Genomic DNA, 20,626 nt, shown 5'->3' with positions numbered 1-20,626 from the left:
ATGTGCTGCTGGCGAGGGGGGATGATGCTGGCGGGGCCGCAGCTGGTGGCGGGGCCGGCGGCGCCGGGCGGGGAGCGGGCCCGGCTGCTCTCGCTCTACGTGCAGGACTACCTGGAGTGCGTGGAGTCGCTGCCGCTGGACATCCAGCGCAACGCCTCGCTGCTGCGGGAGATGGACACGCAGTGCCAAGGTGGGCGCCGCCGCGGGACGCGGCCTCCGCCACAGGGCACCGGGTGGGGGGGGAAGGGAGAGAGGGAGGGGGGCGGGCGGCCGCCGCACATGCGCCCGGCGCAGAGGGGCCGGAGCCGGGGCGGGCCCGGTGGAGGGGAGGGTGGGTGCCGGGATGGGCCCCCTTGCCGGGGCCTGCGCGGGGCCGAGCCCGCGGCGGTGCTCCAGGTCCGTTGGGTCGGGCGGCGGCCGGTCGCTCCCCGGGAAGGGCGCCCCGGGGCGGCGGCGGCCCCGCCCTGGGGGCGGCGGGAGCCGGCAGTGCCTTGCTGCCCGGCGCTAGGCCCCGGTTCGGCGCGGGGGCCCGCTCCGCCGCCCCGCTTCCTCCCGCCGGGCAGCCCCGCTGATGGAAACCGGCGGCGGTGCTGCTGGCGGTGGGATCGGTTTTACGGCGCTCTCTGCCCCGCCGCTGTGCGGGGGTGCCACCTCCCCCCGTCCCACAGTAAATCGCCCGGGGCCGGCGGGGCGTGGAGGGTTAGCGCCTGGGGGGGCTACATGAAGTGTTAGCAGCGTTTCCGTGGGCCATGGAGGGGGTCCGTGGAGCGCGAAGTTCCCCTGAACTTGAGCCAGACACGGCTTGTTCCGAAATGCGGTTAAATATCAGTTAAATCCGTTCCACCTCGCACTCTTGGCCCACGCAGCTGCGGTGTCTTTCACTTCTGATTGCTGCCCCAGTGCCTAATCGTGAGGTGGGCTCTGCTACGGGAGTTGCTTCGGCTGTGCAGCAGAGGCCGAGCGGCGTGGAACCTCGGCGGGGAGAGGTGGGTTGGTCCCGTGGAGTGGGGACTAGAGCCGTGCCTGCCTTCCCGAGGGGCGGCTCGCTTCAGCGTGGGTAAGGGGGACCGTCAAGGCCTTTCGAACGTTAAACGGGCCACCTCAGCAGACAGCTATACTAAACAGATTCTTTCAATTATCTTTCTGATTACCCAGGAAGATATGTAAGAACACACTTTTGTAAGTTTTCTGTGTTTTTTAAAGTCTAAAGGGTGTAGACTTGTCTGCAGCATTTTGAATTCTTAGACAAGGCTGGACTGCCTAGCAGGCTCCTACCTGGTCTGTAGTGACTGGCCAACGCTCCACATCTGTCTTGAATAGGTGCAACCTTTTTATTTTTTTAGGCTGTATCTCCTATATATATTCCTCCAGCCACTCATACAACACTGGGCCAAAGCAGAAGTCTGTGCTAGTTTTACCAAAGCCTTTCAACTCTTTTTAAAAACAAGAACAAAAGAACTCCAAAATGCTAGAAGTTGGATAAAAATATTTCAGGCCCAAGTCTGAAGATGTAAAAGCAGCTCCATATAATTCCAGCTAATTTAAAAGGTAGTGAGAGTTCATGTAGGAGGGACAAAGCCACTCCTGTGCTTGGGAAACTGAAATCCTTTTAGCTTTTATTAGATCCACCAAACTTAATCAGATTATCTGTAAATGAACACTTGGCCCTGGTTTGTATTGGGTTGGGTTGTGGGTTTCTTTTTTTTTTCCCACAGGAGTTTCAGAGCTATTTTGTTGGGTGTATGGATGCTTTCTGTAATCTGAGTGACCAACAAGGAGTTTGGTGAACTTGCATCTCTGTCCATCCAAAAGATCCTTCCTCTTTTTAACACATGGTGATCCATTTTTAAATGTTCAGCATATCTTCACGGGCTGCATCCAGGGAATAATCAATGTAAGGTGAATGTTCTCTTGTCACAGCATGAAAAAGCAGTTACTGCTTGTGGGTTCTTCTGGGCAGGGTATTCCCAATAGGGGAAATCTGTGTAACTACGCTTACACTTTTTTTTTCGTCCTGTCATAAAAAAAGGCTGGTTGGAAGATAATGTGGCTGCAGGATATTGTACTCTGGTTATGCCTTTCTAGTTCAACAGCCTACAAAGTACCTTACTCCATGCTTTTCAGGAGCATAGAGGAAGATTCCTCCCACTCCCCTGTCAGAGCAACAGGCAAGCAATGCAGCTGAAGACACGGGGAAATAGAGCTTGTGTGTTTAATGGTAGCTGGAATGCTAGAATTGAGAAAAAATAGGTTAAGTGAGTTATTGGACAGGGAGAGTAGTGATATTTATCTCCCCTAGTGAAAGTCTGGAACAGAACAAAATACTGTTGGCTCCTGTTGTCATATAGGTTTCAGAATTGATAGTAAAAAGCGGCCATTCATGCTTAAGCTACTGTTTCAAGATGTCAGCAGGAAAAAAATCACTGTGAACAATCTTGAGATAGTATCTATGACTTCCATTTAGCACAAGCTTGAATCATTTCACAACTGTACAATGCAGACAAATTCTTTAAAAATGAAAGCCAGTTTGTAAAATGCAGGTCTTCAGGAGGAGATAGATTGTACTGTATATCTTTTTGCTTTAGAAGTAAGTAGTTTAGTATCGTTCATAAACTCCCTTGCCTGTTCAAATAAAATACTTAAGTTGTTTCTGAAGGAACCAGTGCTGTATCTAACAATGTGTATCAGGTTTCACTGTCAGTCCTACTAATCTCTTTCCTTCCATGTTAGCAATTTCTGTCTTTTATGTATAGATCTAGTATAACTTTTGGTCTGGAAAGTATTGTTTAAAAGTCCAGTGATATAGAACAATAGAGTACAGACTAAGACTGGCTTATAAGGCATTTGTTAATCTCATATTTGGGTTCATTAAACTTGCTTCTAAGAACTAAATTTTGTGAAAGATTCACAGCAACTCATCCAGTTATTTTGCATGACTTGCAAGAAAAGCTTAGAAGTCAAACTGTGAGCCACTCATTACTAGTTGCTTAAAAATATCCTGTGATGCACTAAACAGTAGGTCACCTATTCTGAAAAGTTCAGCCTCGATTTAACATGTCCCTTGCTGTAATTTGTCTTGGTAACAGGAAAACCATTGGAATGGTTTAAGTTGATTTAAATCCCGATGGTAAATTTGCTATTGTGTAACTGCAGTTGTCATACTCCTTTTATAACTATGTCTACTTGGAAGTGTAATACCAAACCTTTAGATGAGTAAGAAGGGGAAGGCAGAGGTCCTGGATATCCTAATTCTGCAGTGCTACATATCATGATGTGTATTAATTACATGAATTCTAAGTTTCTGCCTGTGATACAATAAGCTATTGCTTTGGTTTGTAGGCCAGGGGTTTGCAACTACTGTGGTAAGGACTCTCAACAGAAATTCCTGCTTTACAAGTGGAGGGTCTGGACTATCCACACTCCAGCAGCTACAATCCCCTTTCTCGGGTTATTCTTTTTTTTTTTTCCCAATGGCTAAAATAAACTTGCTTTTTCTTAGAACTTGAGAATTTTTTTCTTGCAACACAGTGTGATCTTAAACACTGGTTTGATGACCACATGCAACTTGAATAAAAAAATCCAATCTAGCCCGCTAGGGTATACTATAATTAAAATTTATACTGTTTCTCATCAGTTAGAAATACATTTCTCTCTTTTCCTGAGCATGTTCCATCTTGTGTAATTATTCCTATTATCTTTATTTTATAGAAGCGTTAAAAGAAATAGATGATGTCTATGAAAAATACAAGTCAGAAAATGATCCTGTTCAGAAGAAACGCTTGCAGCAGCATCTTCAGCGTGCATTAATCAACAGCCAAGAACTCGGAGATGAAAAAATTCAGATAGTTACTCAGATGCTAGAACTGGTAGAGAATAGAGCCCGGCAAATGGAAACACACTCTCAGTGTTTTCAAGATCTGTCTGAGAATGAAAAGCCTCTAGAAAAGGCAAAGATGGAGTCCTGCCAGCCGGAGAGATCTTCACGTAGACCTCGCCGCCAGCGAACCAGTGAAAGCCGTGATCTGTGCCATATAGCAAATGGTATTGATGACTGCGATGATCAGCCACCAAAAGAAAAAAGATCTAAATCTTCCAAGAAGAAAAAGCGCTCCAAAGCAAAGCAAGAGAGAGAGGTTTCACCTGTAGAATTTGCAATTGATCCCAATGAACCAACTTACTGCTTATGCAACCAAGTGTCTTACGGCGAAATGATAGGATGTGATAACGAACAGTGTCCTATCGAGTGGTTCCACTTTTCATGTGTTGGACTCACCTACAAACCAAAGGGGAAATGGTATTGCCCCAAGTGCAGAGGAGACAATGAGAAAACGATGGACAAATGTACTGACAAATCAAAAAAGGATAGGAGATCGAGGTAGTGAAAGCAATTCATGTTTTAAAGAGTTGCTTCTTTTATATTAAAATGTTTAATTTCCAGAGGACTCTGTTTTAGGAAATGCATAAGACTATGCAATAATTTTTAATCTATAATATTAATGGAGTATTAAAAGCTGTTATACCTTCTGTGATCTTTAACTTTCTGCACTGAATAACCAAATAATTGAAACAGGGTGGCTTCAGACCTTCACAGAAGACATTACAAGCATATGGCGCTTGGTTTCAATTTAACCCCATTAGAATTTCAAAGAACCTTGTCAGTCTTGAAATAATGGTGGTGGGAAAGATACTGAAGAACTTTCCATGCTTTGGGAAAGGCAGTGAAAAGCCTCACATAACTGCTAGAATCTTGACAACTGAATTTGTTCTTTATCCCAGGTCTTAAGTTTTCAGTTCTTGTGTTAACATCACACATTTGGAATTGGGGTTTTTGAATTCAGCTGTAACTGTAAAAGTCTTCCGAGCTAAAAGCAGACCTCTTCAGTGACTTTCATATGACCAGTATGTTATTTCAAAGAAGAAAATACCACTAACTTAAGCTTTTTTTTTTGTCAATATTAAACTCTTGTCTTTGTGACTTTACACTTGGGAGTCAATTTTTGGATATGATAGACTTATGGTGTGTATGCACCGTATTCTTAGTAGGTTTTGTTTGGGTTCTGTTGAGCATCGTGATGTGGTCTTTATTATTTAACATGGTCTCTCTAATGCCAAAATGATTTCCTTGATTGTTTGTTTTGCCACTGCCTATATAAACCCTGAAGTGGTAGAAGGATCCCTTGAGAAGAGGGGATATTGGCATCTCAGGGAACAGAAATTGCAAATGTGATGAAATCTGTCATAATCAATCTCCAGAGAGCTGAAACATGACCGATATTCTCTGGGATGTAAACTTTGCTTTTCCTTGAGTGGTACTTGTGTATGCGTGTGGCCACACTTGGGTTTAGGCACAGCACTGTAGTTCTTGGACTTGGGCAACTATCTAAAAAGCCTGAAGGCAAAAGCTTTCAATAAAAGTTCTGATAGATAATAAAAAACAAAACATAAGCATGACTGGCACAGCTCCAGTAGACAAATCCCAGCAGGTTTCTGGCCGGCTATGTAACAGTGTTGTCCTGAAGTATGCTGGTAGTGTCTAAACATTACTTGGGTGGTAATTAAAAGTGAACTTCCTCAGCCCCACACCTTAGAGGACATGGAAAAAAGCTGAAAACGGCTGTTTCTGCTCCTTTGTAATGGGAGCTGCTAATAGAGAAGTGAGTGGTGTAACAAAGTTTGCACCTAAGGTTCCTGCTCAACAGTGTTCTTCCTTAAGACTGCCGGTGCCCTGGTGGGCTTGGCAAGGCAGGCGGAGTAGCTCTGCAGGGCTGGGTGTGGGGTTTATTTCTAGGCGGGCTGCAAGTGCTCAGAAGTCCCCATAGGTCTCTGTTCTCTGCTGCTGAGGTCTTCCTTGACAGCACAGAGGGAGAAGTGACACCATCTCTGGCCAAGCCTGACTGCAAAGCAGGTGTGCTGAGTTGAGAGCAGCCCAGAAGGCAGATGAGCGGAAGCAAGCCAGGATGGATGGATGCCATCAAAACTCCCTCCTGCATCCCCGCTAGAGGGCTGTGATGGCTGGGGCTGGAGGGCTGGGTGCGCTGCACTTGGCATAAAGAAAGCTTCAGTGCTGTCGGGCCAGATGGTATGAATCAATGCGCAGGACTCTAAATATTATAAGCTACGTAAAATACCAAGCCTGTTTCCACAGTTATGATCTGATTCCTTAACAGGATTTAGCATTTGCAAGTAATACTAGTTAACATATGGCAGGGGAGTGCAAAGCCAGTGTTTTGAATTTTTGCTCTAAAATTGTAGGTTTATTAAGTGGACTAGCTCCACTGGGGAGACCTGTACCACAGTAAGCAAACTGCTCTTGCAGGAAGCTACAAGCTCTGACCATCAATAGGAGAGAAGGTAAACCTTATCCCAAGGCCCTGTCTTGCTTTCCAGGCCTAGTGGCTAATCTGAGGTTGCAAAGATAGGCTTCTTGAGGAGGCTGGATCATCGCTACTGATGGAGGATGATGAGGCCAGCTGTTGGAGACAAACATTGTAAAGTGTCCTCTGTGCATTTTACTCCTTTTTCTATTATGGCTTAATGATTCTTAAATCTCATTCTTGGGAAGGCTGGTTGGAAGCCTTGGGCTGGGGATTATGTCGACATCTAATGTCTACCTAAAATGGTGATGCTCTCTAGTATTAAAAACCAAACATCACTTAAGTAAACACAGAAACTGTAGAACAAAGTACAAGTGAAATTATAACTATTAACAGTACTAATTTATCTTGAAAAGTATTGCTTGAATTTCTGCTGGCTAAATCAAGAATACTTTTTTCCAAGGCAGAGGAGAAAGCTGGGAGCCTTATATAATTGTTCATCTGGAATAATTGCTAAAGTAGGAAGTGTATGTTGTGGTGTTACAGAAAGAAAATTTTAGATTCTGAAAGTGGTCCAGATAAATAGCTGATGCAGGGATGCTTTCTTTTATGCTAATGGCCCTTCTAGTAGGGAACATGAATTCTCAAGGTCTCCCATGAAGATGTTGCCGGGGAAATGGCACTTGCTTGCCTAATACATTAAATTGCTCAATGCAGAAATAATTCAGTTTATAAGCAGATCGGCAGTGTGCCTCAAATATACATGGGTGCATCTAAAATTACCTTTTGTAAATACTCTGGCTAATTTGTTGTTAAAACATGAGAAAAGATTTGAAGTTACCTGGCATTTAGCATTTAACCAAACCCAGGTTTTGTGGTTTTGCATCTGTTTTCATAGAAGATCAGTGGTGCATGCTGAAGATGCACATAAGATGGTAGTATGAAATCAGAAAGGTAAGTAGAGAGCTCTGATGTTGCTTCTTAATGTTGAGTTCCTTTTCATAAAGGGCTGAACCTCACTAGTGAAGTGAAAACAAAAAGTCAACAGTGTTAAACCAGTTCAAGATATGTATTGACTGTCATGAAGTAAGTCTAACTTCTTGCAAAAGAGAAAAAAAGCACCTCAGACGTTGATAGAAGTGTATGTAACTAAACAGGAAACTGCCTCCTCTTTGTGAAAATTAATGAAACATCCTAATTCAGCGCAGGTTGCATTTTGTTTCCTTGAAGCTTAAGAAAATACGGTGCACTTCTAAGTTCTTGCTTTTTGCTTTTCAGTTTTGAAGTAAAGGAAGTTCAGCAGCAGCAAGTGGTCCCCATAAACTATTTAAAAGGAATGGTATCAGAGCAAGAGTGTTTCTTGATCATTATCCTCTGGACCAGTTTGATTAATCTTGACAAAATAACCATTTAATCAAACCAAACTTTAAAGCAAAACAAAAAATGCACCTAATGGACAGCTTACTGTTTTGAAAGCAAAATGAGCAATTTAATATTTGCTGCCTGTAAGGCCATCTTGCTCTCTCCAGCAGTTACTGCTTTTTTTTTTTCTTTTTTTTTTTGACTGTGGGATTCTGGCAGGTCTGAAATGGTACACAGGATTAATACAGATTTCTTCCGATTGCTATGTATTACTTTATTCTGTTGTGCAAGCTGCCTGAATCCAAATACAGTTAATTACCAGCCATGATGGGTACCAATTCTTTAAGTGTAGTTTTCTGCATGCTGTTGTACATTCATACCTGTTGATTGCTAAAAAGCACAGTGATAGTACTTCTGCATTTAAGCTGGTTTTAACTGTATTTCCCTGCCAAGCATTAACTACTCTACACATCCAGAAATGGTAACGTGGTACTGACAAGTCTTGAAACTGGTACAGAAGGATGGTAAGTGAAAAGCCTCTTTCTTCCCTGAATTTATCTAAGGATTTTCCATTTTGGATGTTCTTTTAGAGCTGAGGTGGGCCTTTGTAAAGAAGACAGCATTTCTTAACTTTGAAGACTTTTAGTTCATTTAAAAGCCTGTTAACTTCAACTTGCAGGAAACTGCTGCTGTTTGTCTGTATTCATACTTTAAAATGAGCAGTTTGGCACTTCTGTGGCTCATATCATTTCTGACTGCAACAGATTTGACTCTTAAAGTCGTAATCTGGGTTATTATTCTTTAGACTCAGCTGGGCTGAACTGTACCCTGTTTGGTCTCCCCTAAAACCCAACCAGTCTGTTGGGACAAAATTGCAGTGATTGCCACAACAGCAAGTTAAAGGCTTAGAGTTCTTTCTCCCTCTGATCTGCATCCGTATTTTATTAAGAGGTCTCATCTCCAGTAGCTCTGCAGGTCTTTGACATCGGCACCTCAGACTGAAAAAATACCTCAGGTTTCATATAAAAGCCCAACTTGCTTTAAATACTGCAATCTAATCTAGACTTTTTTTTCCCCATACATATCTGAATCTAACAGAGCAATGATAAAAGGCCCTGCGAATCATGAAGATACTTCTATCACATGAGGTAGTGTGTCTGAAGTTCTTCTATTGCATATTTCAAAGCTAATACCATCTGGGTAGCTATTGCTTGCTGAAGCCTGCTTTAAACTCGGATGACAGATGTGGAAGTCCTGAAAGGCAGCCTGCCTACTCTCTGACTCTCAGCAAAGAAACGTATCACGGGCAAAGAAAAAGCAGCTTGTTTATGCTACAGCTTAGAAGTAGCGTATCTTCCTCTGTCAGGACTAGCAACCCTGGCTTAGTGTCTGCGAAGAGGACTTGAGGCAGGCCAAGTACGGTTTGTCCTGTGTAATGCCACAGACCAGACAAATTAACTGAGATGTGTGTTGGGAAGGTCTGCGCTAGACCAGTCAGATGCAGTTAGGAAAGTAGTGGTGCTTGCTTCTCTGTGAGAGCTTCCTGTAGGAGCCCAACTCAAGATGGGTTGAAAACCTTGAACAGAGATGAGTATCTCCCTGCAATTCAGAGCAAAGCATCTGTTCTTGAAGATATGCACTTCTTATTCACCTTGCCTCCCAAAAGTTCTTTTGAGCTACTTTATGCAGTTTCCTTGACCATCATGGCTTTCTGAATCCTATTCACAGTGCATAGCTTTTCTTGGGCACAGTGAACGGTCACATCTCTGAATAGCAGTCCTGAAGAGATCCAAGATGCTCCTTGTCTCTTTAATCATCGGACAGTCTAGTTTTCTTCGGGTTCTTCCTGGCTGCTAGCAGATACTTCTCCAAAGAAGTCTTTTTTCAGTTGGTTTTATATCTGGTCCTCTCAAGATGATGAGCAGGGCTGTCACTCAAACCCACAAGAATTGTTTTTCTGTCCAGTGCTAGTTAGGTGTTTTGCTGTCAGTGGTAAAACCTCATGTTGCTGTGCAACTGGTCAAGTCCCACAGGCTTAACATATCCTAGAAGGAAAAAGATGTTTATTTTTTACTATTATCATGCCTCTTTTATAATACATGCCATGAAAGAGTTGAAAAAGTTTGACATCCTCTCCTTTGTGCCAGTTTTCTGATTACCCTGCAGTCTTTGGAACAGCTTGAGGATTATGGATTTCCACTACAGCTGGCCAGTAAACAGTTCTATTTAGTAAAAATTCTGACAAATTTTTCATTAACTGAAGTTGTCATTTGCCTTTGAATCCAAGTCTCTTCTTAAGATCAGCCTCATATTGCATCTGAATCCTTTCTAGTTCTTGGCTGGGGTAGGGTAAGAGTTCCATAAGCTTATTTTGACAAATTCTGCATTTTTTCCCCACCTATTTCTGCATTCTTTTGGTTTACCCAGCAGGGCAAGTTTGGGTTTAAGTCAGCAATGTTTTAACTGCAAGTATTTGACTGGACTGCATCTCTTGTTCTGCTGCAACTGTGTTCTAGCAGTACATTACTGACTATAGCGTGGCCAATTTTGTACTTCTCAGAGGTGCGCTTCATGTACTGCATGCGTCTTTTTTTTTCTTAAATATACGTCAAGGAAGTTGTAAGTAACATACACACAGATTCAAACAGTAATTACTTCTTCTGTTTCAAAGGCCTGTTTTCCAGTAGGGATTAGCACTTAGTGGGCAAATAGAAAATAAAATCCTCCCCAAAGTTTTGCTTCTGCATGCTTACGGAGTACCTCCACCGAAAATGTTAAAACTGGTGAATGAGTTTCACTGCCATGATGAGCTGTCCACATGAAGCCTAGCAGAAAGTTACCGTTTATAGTTGGAGGAGTTGCGGGGAAGCAACTTGGATACTTCTGCAGTGTGATTTAAGAAGCCTAAAAGGAAACTTTCATCTCCTGCTGAGAAACAGAATAAAATAAAAAGAATTCTAGAACCTTTGAGAATAACTTTCAGTAAAGAAATTAGGATAAAATCCTGTCCCAATTTAAATAAAATTCTGTTGAGCAGGGTTCTACCCAGCATAGAGATTTCCAGCTTTCTTTCACTAAAGCCTAAAAAAAGATTAAAGCTCCATGGCAACTGCTGTCTTAACTCCTGACAGCCATAGTATAAATTACATCTTGGAAAAACCTAATACTGAAAGTTTTATTTAGGTCATCCGTCAGGCTTATAGATACCACCCCAAAGTTCATTTTGCCCCTGCATGGTCTCAGTGAGGGAAAGATTTTTGTGGGAGGCCAACTGGATGGTACATAAGCATATGCAGTATGAACTTAAAAATCTGACAAGTTTTAGGTGTGTAAATTTGTTCCATACTTTTGGGGAAAAGACTGCAATTTACTTGCAACTGTAACCCTCCAGTGAGGAATACAGCAAGGTTCGTCTGGGAGACAGCAGCCCAGGCAGGTACAATAGGAGGTTACCACAGTAGCTGCATTTGGCAGCGGTGGAGGCACAGTATAGGTTGGTTTGTTTATTTACTATGGAGAGGGGAGGGAGATGGACAGAAGTTCTGCAATTAATTCGTTTTCCCCCCAGGTGCCCCACCATTCATACTTGTGCCATGAAAGCTACGTGTCCCTTTCGAGTTTGTATGGAGATAGTGCTTTCTTGCTGTTTGAGGTTAACAACGAGTAGGAGGTTATTTTAAGTGGTGGAAATGAATATAAATGGACATTAAAAGTCTAGAGTAAAGTGAACCTGTGGTAAACAAAAACATCAAAACCTCCCAAATTTCTGCTATTTGCACAAAGATTATTTGGTACTGTTATTTCCTTAGTTCCACTTTCTTGTTCTTTGGCTGGTTTTGACCCTGTCCTCTCCAGACTACGTGCTTTTCAGACCGTGATGAATGCCTGTAATTGTTGTCTGAGGAACACTTTATTGGAGCCATTAAAAGTCTGGGAGGGACTGGTAACTGGGATCATTGATCCTGCACTCCAGTGCAAGGAGAAAAAGAGGTGTTTCGTGCTCCCTAGTCTGTCAGCTGCTTCTGGGCAGACGCACAATTATTCCAAGTCTTCTTTTGACCTCATCAGATAGCAAAGTTTAAGTCCTCGATATCCCATTTAGAAGGAGAAAGTAACCATCATTTCTCAAATAAAAATAAAACCAAGATAATATCAAAACCATACTAGAGTTGCAGCCCACTGTATACCAACATTATTGCCTACTTAGAAATTTTGCCTTGTAAATGTTTAATACGAACATGCCACCTATTACTGGAGGAGGATGAGAAGCAGAATTGGGGATGCATTACCAGTATAGTAATCAGTTCTACAGACCTGCAAGCAGGACTGCTTTTGCCCTTTCCTCCAGCAGCTGGAGTCTGCTGATCACAGTATGACATACGCCTTCATAACCTGGAATAATGGTGCGCTGGTGTTCAAATGGATTCCCAACTTTTATCCTGTGAATGGATAACAAAAGCACACTCAAATACATATAGATAGTAAATTCTATAAGAAAAAAGCCTAAATATGTTTTTTCCCTAAAGGTGTGATACTGAGATGCTAAGAAACAATTGTATTGTCAGTTGAACACGGTGAGTTGTATAAGTTAACCAGTAGAGCTGCGACATTGGATGCAAGATAAATGGCTTTTGGGAGAGTTTTTTTAACAAGTTTAAAAAACAGTAAAAGACTTGAATTTCTGAATATCAGTTAGATCATTGGAATTTCTGCATTGGTGAAGAACTCTTTGTATTAATTTCATAAAACTTGGAAATGTTGAACAATAATTGAAATCATACAGAAACAGATCATTGAGCATTTTCTAAATAAAAATACATACTTTGTTGGCTATGATTTTCAATGCAGTAATCTAATGACAGTATACACCGGAGTGGCAATTTCATCTATGTTATTATTACATTTTGTTTAGCAATAGAAGGTAAGAATAATTTTGAGTCTTTCCCCTCTTAGACTATTAAACTATTTGTAGTAAACTGTGAAAGTACTTCTGGATGATTCTAGGTAAAGAACATCGCAATAAAATTGATGCTTATCATACCAGAGCTATTCTAAACTCGACTTCAGAAGACATGCCTCCCCATTCCCAAAGCACTGCTGGATCAGGTAAGTTAACAGAGTATGTGTCCAGTCTGGGGCCTGTGCAGTGGTGGCACAGGCCCTGCTTGCTGTGGGCAGCATGCTCCATGCGTTAGCTGATGCAGCGTTACAAGCCACAAGGCTTGTCTTCCTGTAAACATGCTATGCACTTTTGAAACCTGCTTGAGGATGAAATATGCTGCTTCCTTGAAATGTGACATTTTCAGTATTTAAATTTTTCTTAGAGAAATCCCGAATGTTTTGTCACATGGTTGTGGCTGTTGCCACGGAGACAGAATGGGTTTGGGGGAAGCAGGTCAGACATCAGTCTTGTATTTAATAAAATTTTTTTTGCTAACACCTCTCTCTCTCGTATTTAATGACTTGTCATCTGTACTTGCTGGCATGAGGTACAACAGCAGAGAAGAAAGCACCCACAGATTTCAAAGGCTTGACTTTGTGGAGTGCACCAGAGTAACTGAACTGCAGCTTCAGTAACTGCCAACTGTAAAAGGCTGTTAAAACTTATAAAAATTAAATGGCCTGAGAGGAAATCTAAAACTCTTTTTAATAATTCACATCATGCAAGGCCCTCACAGGAGGAACGTCCTGACTAACCAGAAACATTCCTGCATCTATTCTGTATTTATTATTATTTTTAAAAAACTAATAAAAAAATTAAATCCTCATATTTTGGAATACAGCCTCTAGGCAGAAGTTTGTTCAAGAAACGCAGTACGAAAAAGTTGTTATTAAATTAAGATCATGTTAGTATGCTTGCCAAAACAACAGATCATTTGACAAGGCTCCTTCTTGAATCTTACGGCCAAAGTAAATCTACATATAAAGGTATGTAAAATGTGCCTAGCTTATAGTTCTATTTTTTCTTTTCCCTAAATTAAGTACAGCTCCTAAGTGGAATTATCTGATGAATATAAAAATGACATACTTCCATTCAATTCTTTATAGCTGAAGCTAAGTTCTTCAGGCTGACTGTGCTTCCAAACACTCTTTATTTTCCGAGTGATATAAACCGATACCATTTTCTAACAGCTTGCGCCTTTCCTCTCTGCCCATTTCTCCAAAGGTGTTGTGCAAACATGCTTCTCAGCAGATGCTTCATCTCCTATTCGACAGCCTGAATAACTGCTAAGACCGAGGTGCAATTTTAAATCGTGGTCTTGGCAAAACATGGAATCTGCACAAAGCAGGTTCTGTCTCTGTTCAAAAGCTGGGTCTATTAAAAAAAAAAAAATAGCCATGAACACATAATGATGTTGAAACTTTATTTTTGCCTTGCGTAGCAAAAATGAGGAGAGACACTGGGTACAAGCTCCCGAAATAAAGCCAGTCATGCAAATACTGACTAATGAGATGGCACTAAGCTCATTCTTGTAAGATACTGCTTGTGTTCTCAGCAAAATGTCCAAGTTTCTACTGAAGGCTTAAGTGCATCAACTGAAAGCATTTAACTAAGGTCTCCTAGTTGAAGTCATCTAACTCAAGGCTTTAAAACATGGCTAACCTTTCTGCTGGGTCAGGGTTCTTAGCACTCCATGGGAAGTAACTGAAGCAATAACTGTGGTATTGCTATTTCTGCCATGCTTTCGAACCACATTGGAAGATATAATATTTAATGGAGTGTTATGAGTTTTAGCTGAAGATGGTGCTGATACAAACAACTCTGTTAAAATAGACTGTATAATAGCCTCGGCATAGTTTTATTTCAGTGTATCATTTCAAGCAGATCTCTGTTTTAACCTTAAATAAAACTTGTTAGAGATCATCCTGTATGCTCTTATACTTGGAAAGATCATGAAACAGCACAACTATAGAGGCTGACTGGACTTCCAATAGCTCTAAATAAATGGCATGTATAGCTTCTTTCTGTTATCTCTCATTACTACAGTGCAAGCCTTAAACATAGTAGGTTTCTTCTAGGTCTTATTTTGATATGAATATAGGCACTGGAATCCTTTCACCTTCTACTGGAATCTCACTGGGTAGTTGGGGTGGCTGGCTGCCTGTATCACTAAATTTTCCCTAGATCCCTTACTTTGTTTGATGCTTGGGCTTCTAAATTGTACCTTCTTCAGATCAGGGTCTCCCTATGGTGTTTGTGTTGCTGTAATTAGATTTTTACTACAGAGTGGAATGATCATCATCTACTTCAGCTGGGAAATGACGTGCCCATTCACAAATAGACATACTTAAAACCTGACTCCCATACAAAGAGAGCACTGCTTAATAAAGGTGACACGTAACGAAGCCTGATTTCAAAGAAATCATGCAACTCTTCAGTACTGATTGCCTTATGTTCCTGCTCATTTCCAATTTAGAAGATCAGAACATGTAAGCAGAAACTAATATATTTTTTGTTCTAAATCATCAGTTACCTGTCATTTGTCTCATTTCTTAATGACTAGCAAAAACCTGGCAAGATGACCAACCATAGTTTTATCATACTGAGTGAAAGGATGAAAGTGAGTGGAAGAAAATTATGTAAGAGTCATTTTGTTTGAAAAGATAACTCAAAGTAATTTTTACGAACATAAATCCTTGACTTATCAGCAGGAGCATAAAACCTATTAACTTATTCTTTGCATTTCATGAAGTTACTTTATCAGCATTAGCCAGCTTCCTCATTTTTCCTTTCTGAGCAAATGATTCGGTAGAGGAACATGATGATCGTAGAGTGTATCATTCCTGTACTAACAAAAGAGGAACACATTCAGGAGTTTACCCATTTTCCATCATGACTCCAAAACCAATTCTACTGGCATAACCTGTAATTGTCAAGCAGTACATATCTGGCTCATTTTTCAATCATTTTTAAACCTAAAATTTAAAAAATAGCCATTTTAAATATCTGTCAGTTAATTTGATATTAGACTTAAGGAATAGCACTTTAATGATGCTTTAGTATAGTACAATAATCAATGACAATAAAAAACCCCTAGGATTTGAAGAGAGTGAGATCAACGTGTCACTGGTTTTGCACAATTGCAAAACCCCCAAATCTTGTGAGATGAATAAATAGGAATGCTGTTTTAAGACCTGTTAAGTAATTATGTGCTATTCAGTTTTGGAAACCACACTTAAGGGTGGAGGAAGTTCAAATAAGCAACAAGACAGAAAAGAGGTGTAGAAGACAAGGACTTCTAATGAAAAATAAAAGCAAAGCCTAGAAACTGGTGGACAGGAGTCAGTAGTCCTCAGTAATGTGAAAATTTGCGTCTGAGAGGAAAGGGACAATCTGTCTAAGTGAAAAGGACAATAATTACTGTCCTTCAGACGGAGCACTGGAGGTTTAAATAAGACACTAGGGAGAAAACAATACAAAAAAGAACTGTCCAACCATAATGACAGTGAAGCACTGGAATATATTACTTTGGAAAGTAAAGATCTCCAGTGACGAAGATGCTACAAGACAGGCTAGACAATCACGTCAGCATTGGTTTAATTATAACTGATCCTGCCCTTGGGCCAGGGAAATGGATTGGATCAGCAGTTTTTGAGCTGTGGGAAGGCACTGACATATCCTTGGAGGCCCAGAGAAATCTCCAGGAGAATTTTATCTGATATTTCTCCTTCTTCCTACCTTTTCCCCTGAAAGTTCTCTCTGAAAATCATTTGAAGAATGTAGTATTTACTCTCAGCCAGCAGGACAGGAGGAGAACAGAGCCATCAGATCCATCCTAACCAAGAGTGTATTTTGAGTATCGCCAGTGGCCAGCTGGGTGGACCCTTGTGGCGTGTTCCTTGCATTCCCCGGCGAAAGTGAGCTGAACAGTGTTGAAGGTTATGCTACCAAGTGGCACAAAGTCTATGGGGAAGGCTGACCTTTCTCTTCCCAGCGAAATCCAGATTCACAACTGAGAACATTCAAAGGCATAGGATGTGAGGAATGGTGCGATTTCCCAGGGCCATCGAGGCACCAACATGATCAGAGAGGGGAAGCTCCTAATGATACCTGGCGATTCAGGCGATGGCTGCAGAACACAACTACCCAGGGACAAGATTCTTGCTGTTGTACAAAAGTACCATCTGTTTGCTGGAGTGAAAATAGGCGTGTTTGTATGTATGAAGGGCCTATCCTATTACAGTAGACAGATAGGCCAAATAATAGTAAATTTCAGTACTATTGAAATAAATGACCTCATAAATGGATTTCCAATTCAGCTTTCTACTTGTTGTATATGTAATTAGTTAATAACAAAATAATTATATTCTCCACACCCGTAGAAAATTTGATAGATGTTCAGGTATTTTCAGCAGCAAATCTGGATACTATGCTTAGATTTCTACCTATTCAAGAAACACTGGAATAAGATTTCACAGTATTTTCTTTGGTAAGTGTTAATTTTTGGTGGAAGGGACTGGCAAAACGAGTACGTGAATTTTTAGCAACTAAAGAACATGTTCAGTAAGTAATCCTTACTGTGCTGATCTTTTCTGAGTGGTTTCACGCAAATATTCACCATCCAAACTCCTGGTTATTTTTATAAATACCACATCGTGCAGCTACATTTCAACACGAAAAGTGTATTTAAGCTTACAAAAAATAATACCTGCCATTCCCGTTTCTAAGTTCCACAGTATGATAGAGTCGATTTTCTCTTCAGTGTAGCTGAGAAGCACCAGATAGTGGCCAATGTAGGTCAAGGGAGTAGTGCATAGAAAGGGGATGGATGTGCTGGTTTCAAGAAGCAGAGTTTGCAGAGGGCTTGCAAACTGAACTCAGAATGATGCTGCATGTGGTGTGAACACACTGTGACCCAGGGGGCAGGAGATCTTCTGGCAAGTCAGTCACAAGCTCAAGAACTTTTCTGCAGATTTATGTCAGCACTTTTTTATCTCATTTATATCTAAAAATATGTACCTTTTTCTCAATCTAAGCATATTTATATATGTACTTAAATGGCATTGGTATTGGTCAATGAACCTTAAAACCAAATGGACCTCTAGACAATAAGTCCTTTCATATGGACATACAAATTATCGTACATGTACATGTATGCACTTGTAATAACTTCTCCAGCTGATCTGTCTGTTGACCCAATGCAGTGATGACTGAGAAAATCAAGGCAAATCATGTCAAATAAACACAGGGCTGAGCCTATCTACAGTAAGTCAGATGGGAAACTGTTCATAATAAAGCCAAACACAGCCCACTAGTGATACTTTATATATGCAGATGACAGTAAATAGCAAAGATTATTAATAAACTTCACAAACTTGTGAAAAAAGGAATTCTGGTGGCAACAAAATGAAACTGTAAAATTCTTATTACAATTTAAACTTTTATCTTTAGGAAGAAAAACGATAGAATTTCCAATTAGAAAATTAATCGTCGGTATAAATCAAGCAATCAAAAGGTGGACTTAACTACGATTATGACCCCAGAACACTTACCTATTCAAGACCTTCCTGATACCAGATCATAGTCAAAACTATGGAGCGAAAACAAGATAGAGATAAGTAACATAAAAAACCCCACATACAAAGTAGGACAAAATAGCTTCTCGGCATTCTAACAGTTGTTACATAACGTATCCATCAGTAACCAGAACATATTTTGGGATGTGAGAGAAACTGTATGAACCTGATACATTAGGATGTTTTTTCTCACCTTTTCATTTCCACTAGGCAAGTATTGATCAATGGCATTAAGTTTTTCATTAGTTAAGTTCCTTTTTTTCCATTTCTTGTTTTACCTTCTTCTCCAGTCTCCTTTCCTGTCTTAATTTCCTTGCACCTTTCCCATGGGGTCCAAAGTTCTGAAAAAATATTAAATGCTGACATTTTTCAACTGACACAACCTTTTGGTTACATTAATTGACACAAAATTCCTTAGAATGAAGGATGAACAGTTTACCTAGTAGGCGACCACTACGATTTTAAGGCTTCTGGAAAACCTGCTTTCTTCTCATCTTTTGTATATTGTAAGCAGGTGGCAATAGATTGCACCTTAAATAACTACTGTGAACAGCAACAGTAGATTCAAGACAAATTTCTTGCATTTACTCAGAAGTCAAAATAGGCTGTCTGCAAATCCAGACTTCAAGGAGTGGAAAGTAGAGAGGAAATCTGTCAGTATGCTCACCTTCCGTTCACCCAGGACTGCCTTTCCAGCTGGCAAAACTTACGGGTTACAGATCTAAATTGGAAAGAAGATTGGAAACCACTGGTTTAGACTGATGTCTAGAGAGATAGTAATAGTAATGCTACTTAAATAGTATTTAAGTGAGCACAGACACAATTCCTCCTTCCCACTTCTCGGACAATTAGGGTCGCTAATTCCTGCAGTTGAAGGAATAGAATAATTGTACATCGTCTGGTCTTCGTCTCTTTCATCTCCCAGGTTCAAGATAAGGACACTCTAGCTTTAAGCAAGGTTACAATGACCTCATTTAATTCTTCCAATAATTCATTATTCAGTGCAAATCCATGGCCTGGACGACCAAAGTTTCAGCCTCAGCTCTGCAGCGCTAAAGAAGTTAAAGTTGTCATGTATCACTCCCTTGCTCATTCTCCTTTTGGGTGGAGTCTGCTGGTAGAGAGAGGTCCTTGGTGGCCTTTGACAGAAGATGGCCTGCCAGAATAGGTTGCTCAGGAGTTTTCTTTGTATTCTGGCTCAGCCGACCCTTTACAAATCCAGTCTCTAAATTCCCACTGACAAAAAGATCCCTGGCAAAACATCAGAATTCTTTGATATCACATGAACCATGTTCTGGGAACAGCACCAAAAGATCTTATCCAAACATTTCTCACAGACCTCACAAATGCTAGGGAAAACCAATTCAGTCCAACAAGCACAGGGAAGAACAAGTTGCATTTTTCTGCTCCAGTGAGGTCTTTATTACTGAATCCAGCCCTTTGCAATATGTAAAATAATTCAGAAACAGGCAAGGCAATTCAGGCACAAATTACAGAAATTAGTATATTCTGTCTATTTTGTCCTGTTTTGGCTGAACCACCTTTTAAAGGTTTCAGTCACATTTTCAAATGCAACACTGTGCCTGTCATGTTGTCTTGTCTGCTACATGCCCTAATGTGAAAGAAAGGGAATGTTTAAACATCACGTACCTGCATATTTTGAACTTGCCTGGGACAATTCCAGGGAGACTTATTGCAGCCTTTCAGCACTTAAAGGGGGCCTGTAAGAAAGGTGGGGACAGACTTTTTAGCAGGGCCTGTTGAAATAGGATAAGGAATAATGGTTTTAAACTGAAAGAAGGCAGATATACATTAGATAGAAGGAAGAAATTTTTTACAATGGGGGTGGTGAAACACCGGAACAAGCTGCCCGGAGAGGTGGTAGATGCCCCATCCCTGGAAATATTCAAGGCCAGGTTGGACGGGGCTCTGAGTAACCTGGTCTAGTTGAAGATGTCCCTGCTCATTGCAGTCCAGGTGGGTTGGACTGGATAACCTTTAAAGGTCCCTTCCAGCCCAAACTGTTCTATGATTCCATGATAATTATGCATAGCCACAGTGTCTCAAATTCCATTTGTGGTTTTTTGCCTTGTTTGTAGTAACAGTCAAAAACTGTCAATCTTTGCAGCCAGGTTCCACATTTGTAGGTAGTTCTCTCCACCACAAAAGGCTAAACAAGGAAGTTCAGGACAGACACCTACATTTTTAAGGCTAATTTTTTTTTAAAAAAAAAAAGCATTTGTAGCACAGGAATAGCATATTCTGCAATTAACACATGTGTCTGTCGTTGTTGTACTAGGACTATCTTGCGAGGTTGCTTCAACAGTCTACCTGAATCTTGCTGTCCACCTTTTTGGTAAGTATGCAAAGGCTAGGTACACAAAGGTATGCATTGGTGATCATTTCACTTTCTAGGTGAAATACAGGGTGCT

The 20,626-nt window shown here is 41.0% G+C and overlaps 1 protein-coding gene across 1 annotated transcript; it reads left to right on the top strand.

Moving 5' to 3' along the window:
- ING2 (inhibitor of growth family member 2) lies at positions 1-4,379 on the top strand. Its single transcript, XM_086464349.1, has 2 exons — positions 1-190; positions 3,709-4,379. Exons 1-2 carry the CDS (start codon positions 1-3, stop codon positions 4,377-4,379), a joined length of 861 nt encoding a protein of 286 aa, XP_086320475.1.
- Positions 4,380-20,626: the final 16,247 nt, after the last annotated feature.

Source organism: Leptosomus discolor, chromosome 4 (genome assembly GCF_034619465.1).
Source record: "Leptosomus discolor isolate bLepDis1 chromosome 4, bLepDis1.hap2, whole genome shotgun sequence".
Lineage (NCBI taxonomy): Eukaryota > Metazoa > Chordata > Aves > Leptosomiformes > Leptosomidae > Leptosomus > Leptosomus discolor.
The sequence above is the reverse complement of the archived record's forward strand: the minus strand, read 5'-3'. Positions and strand labels throughout refer to the sequence as shown.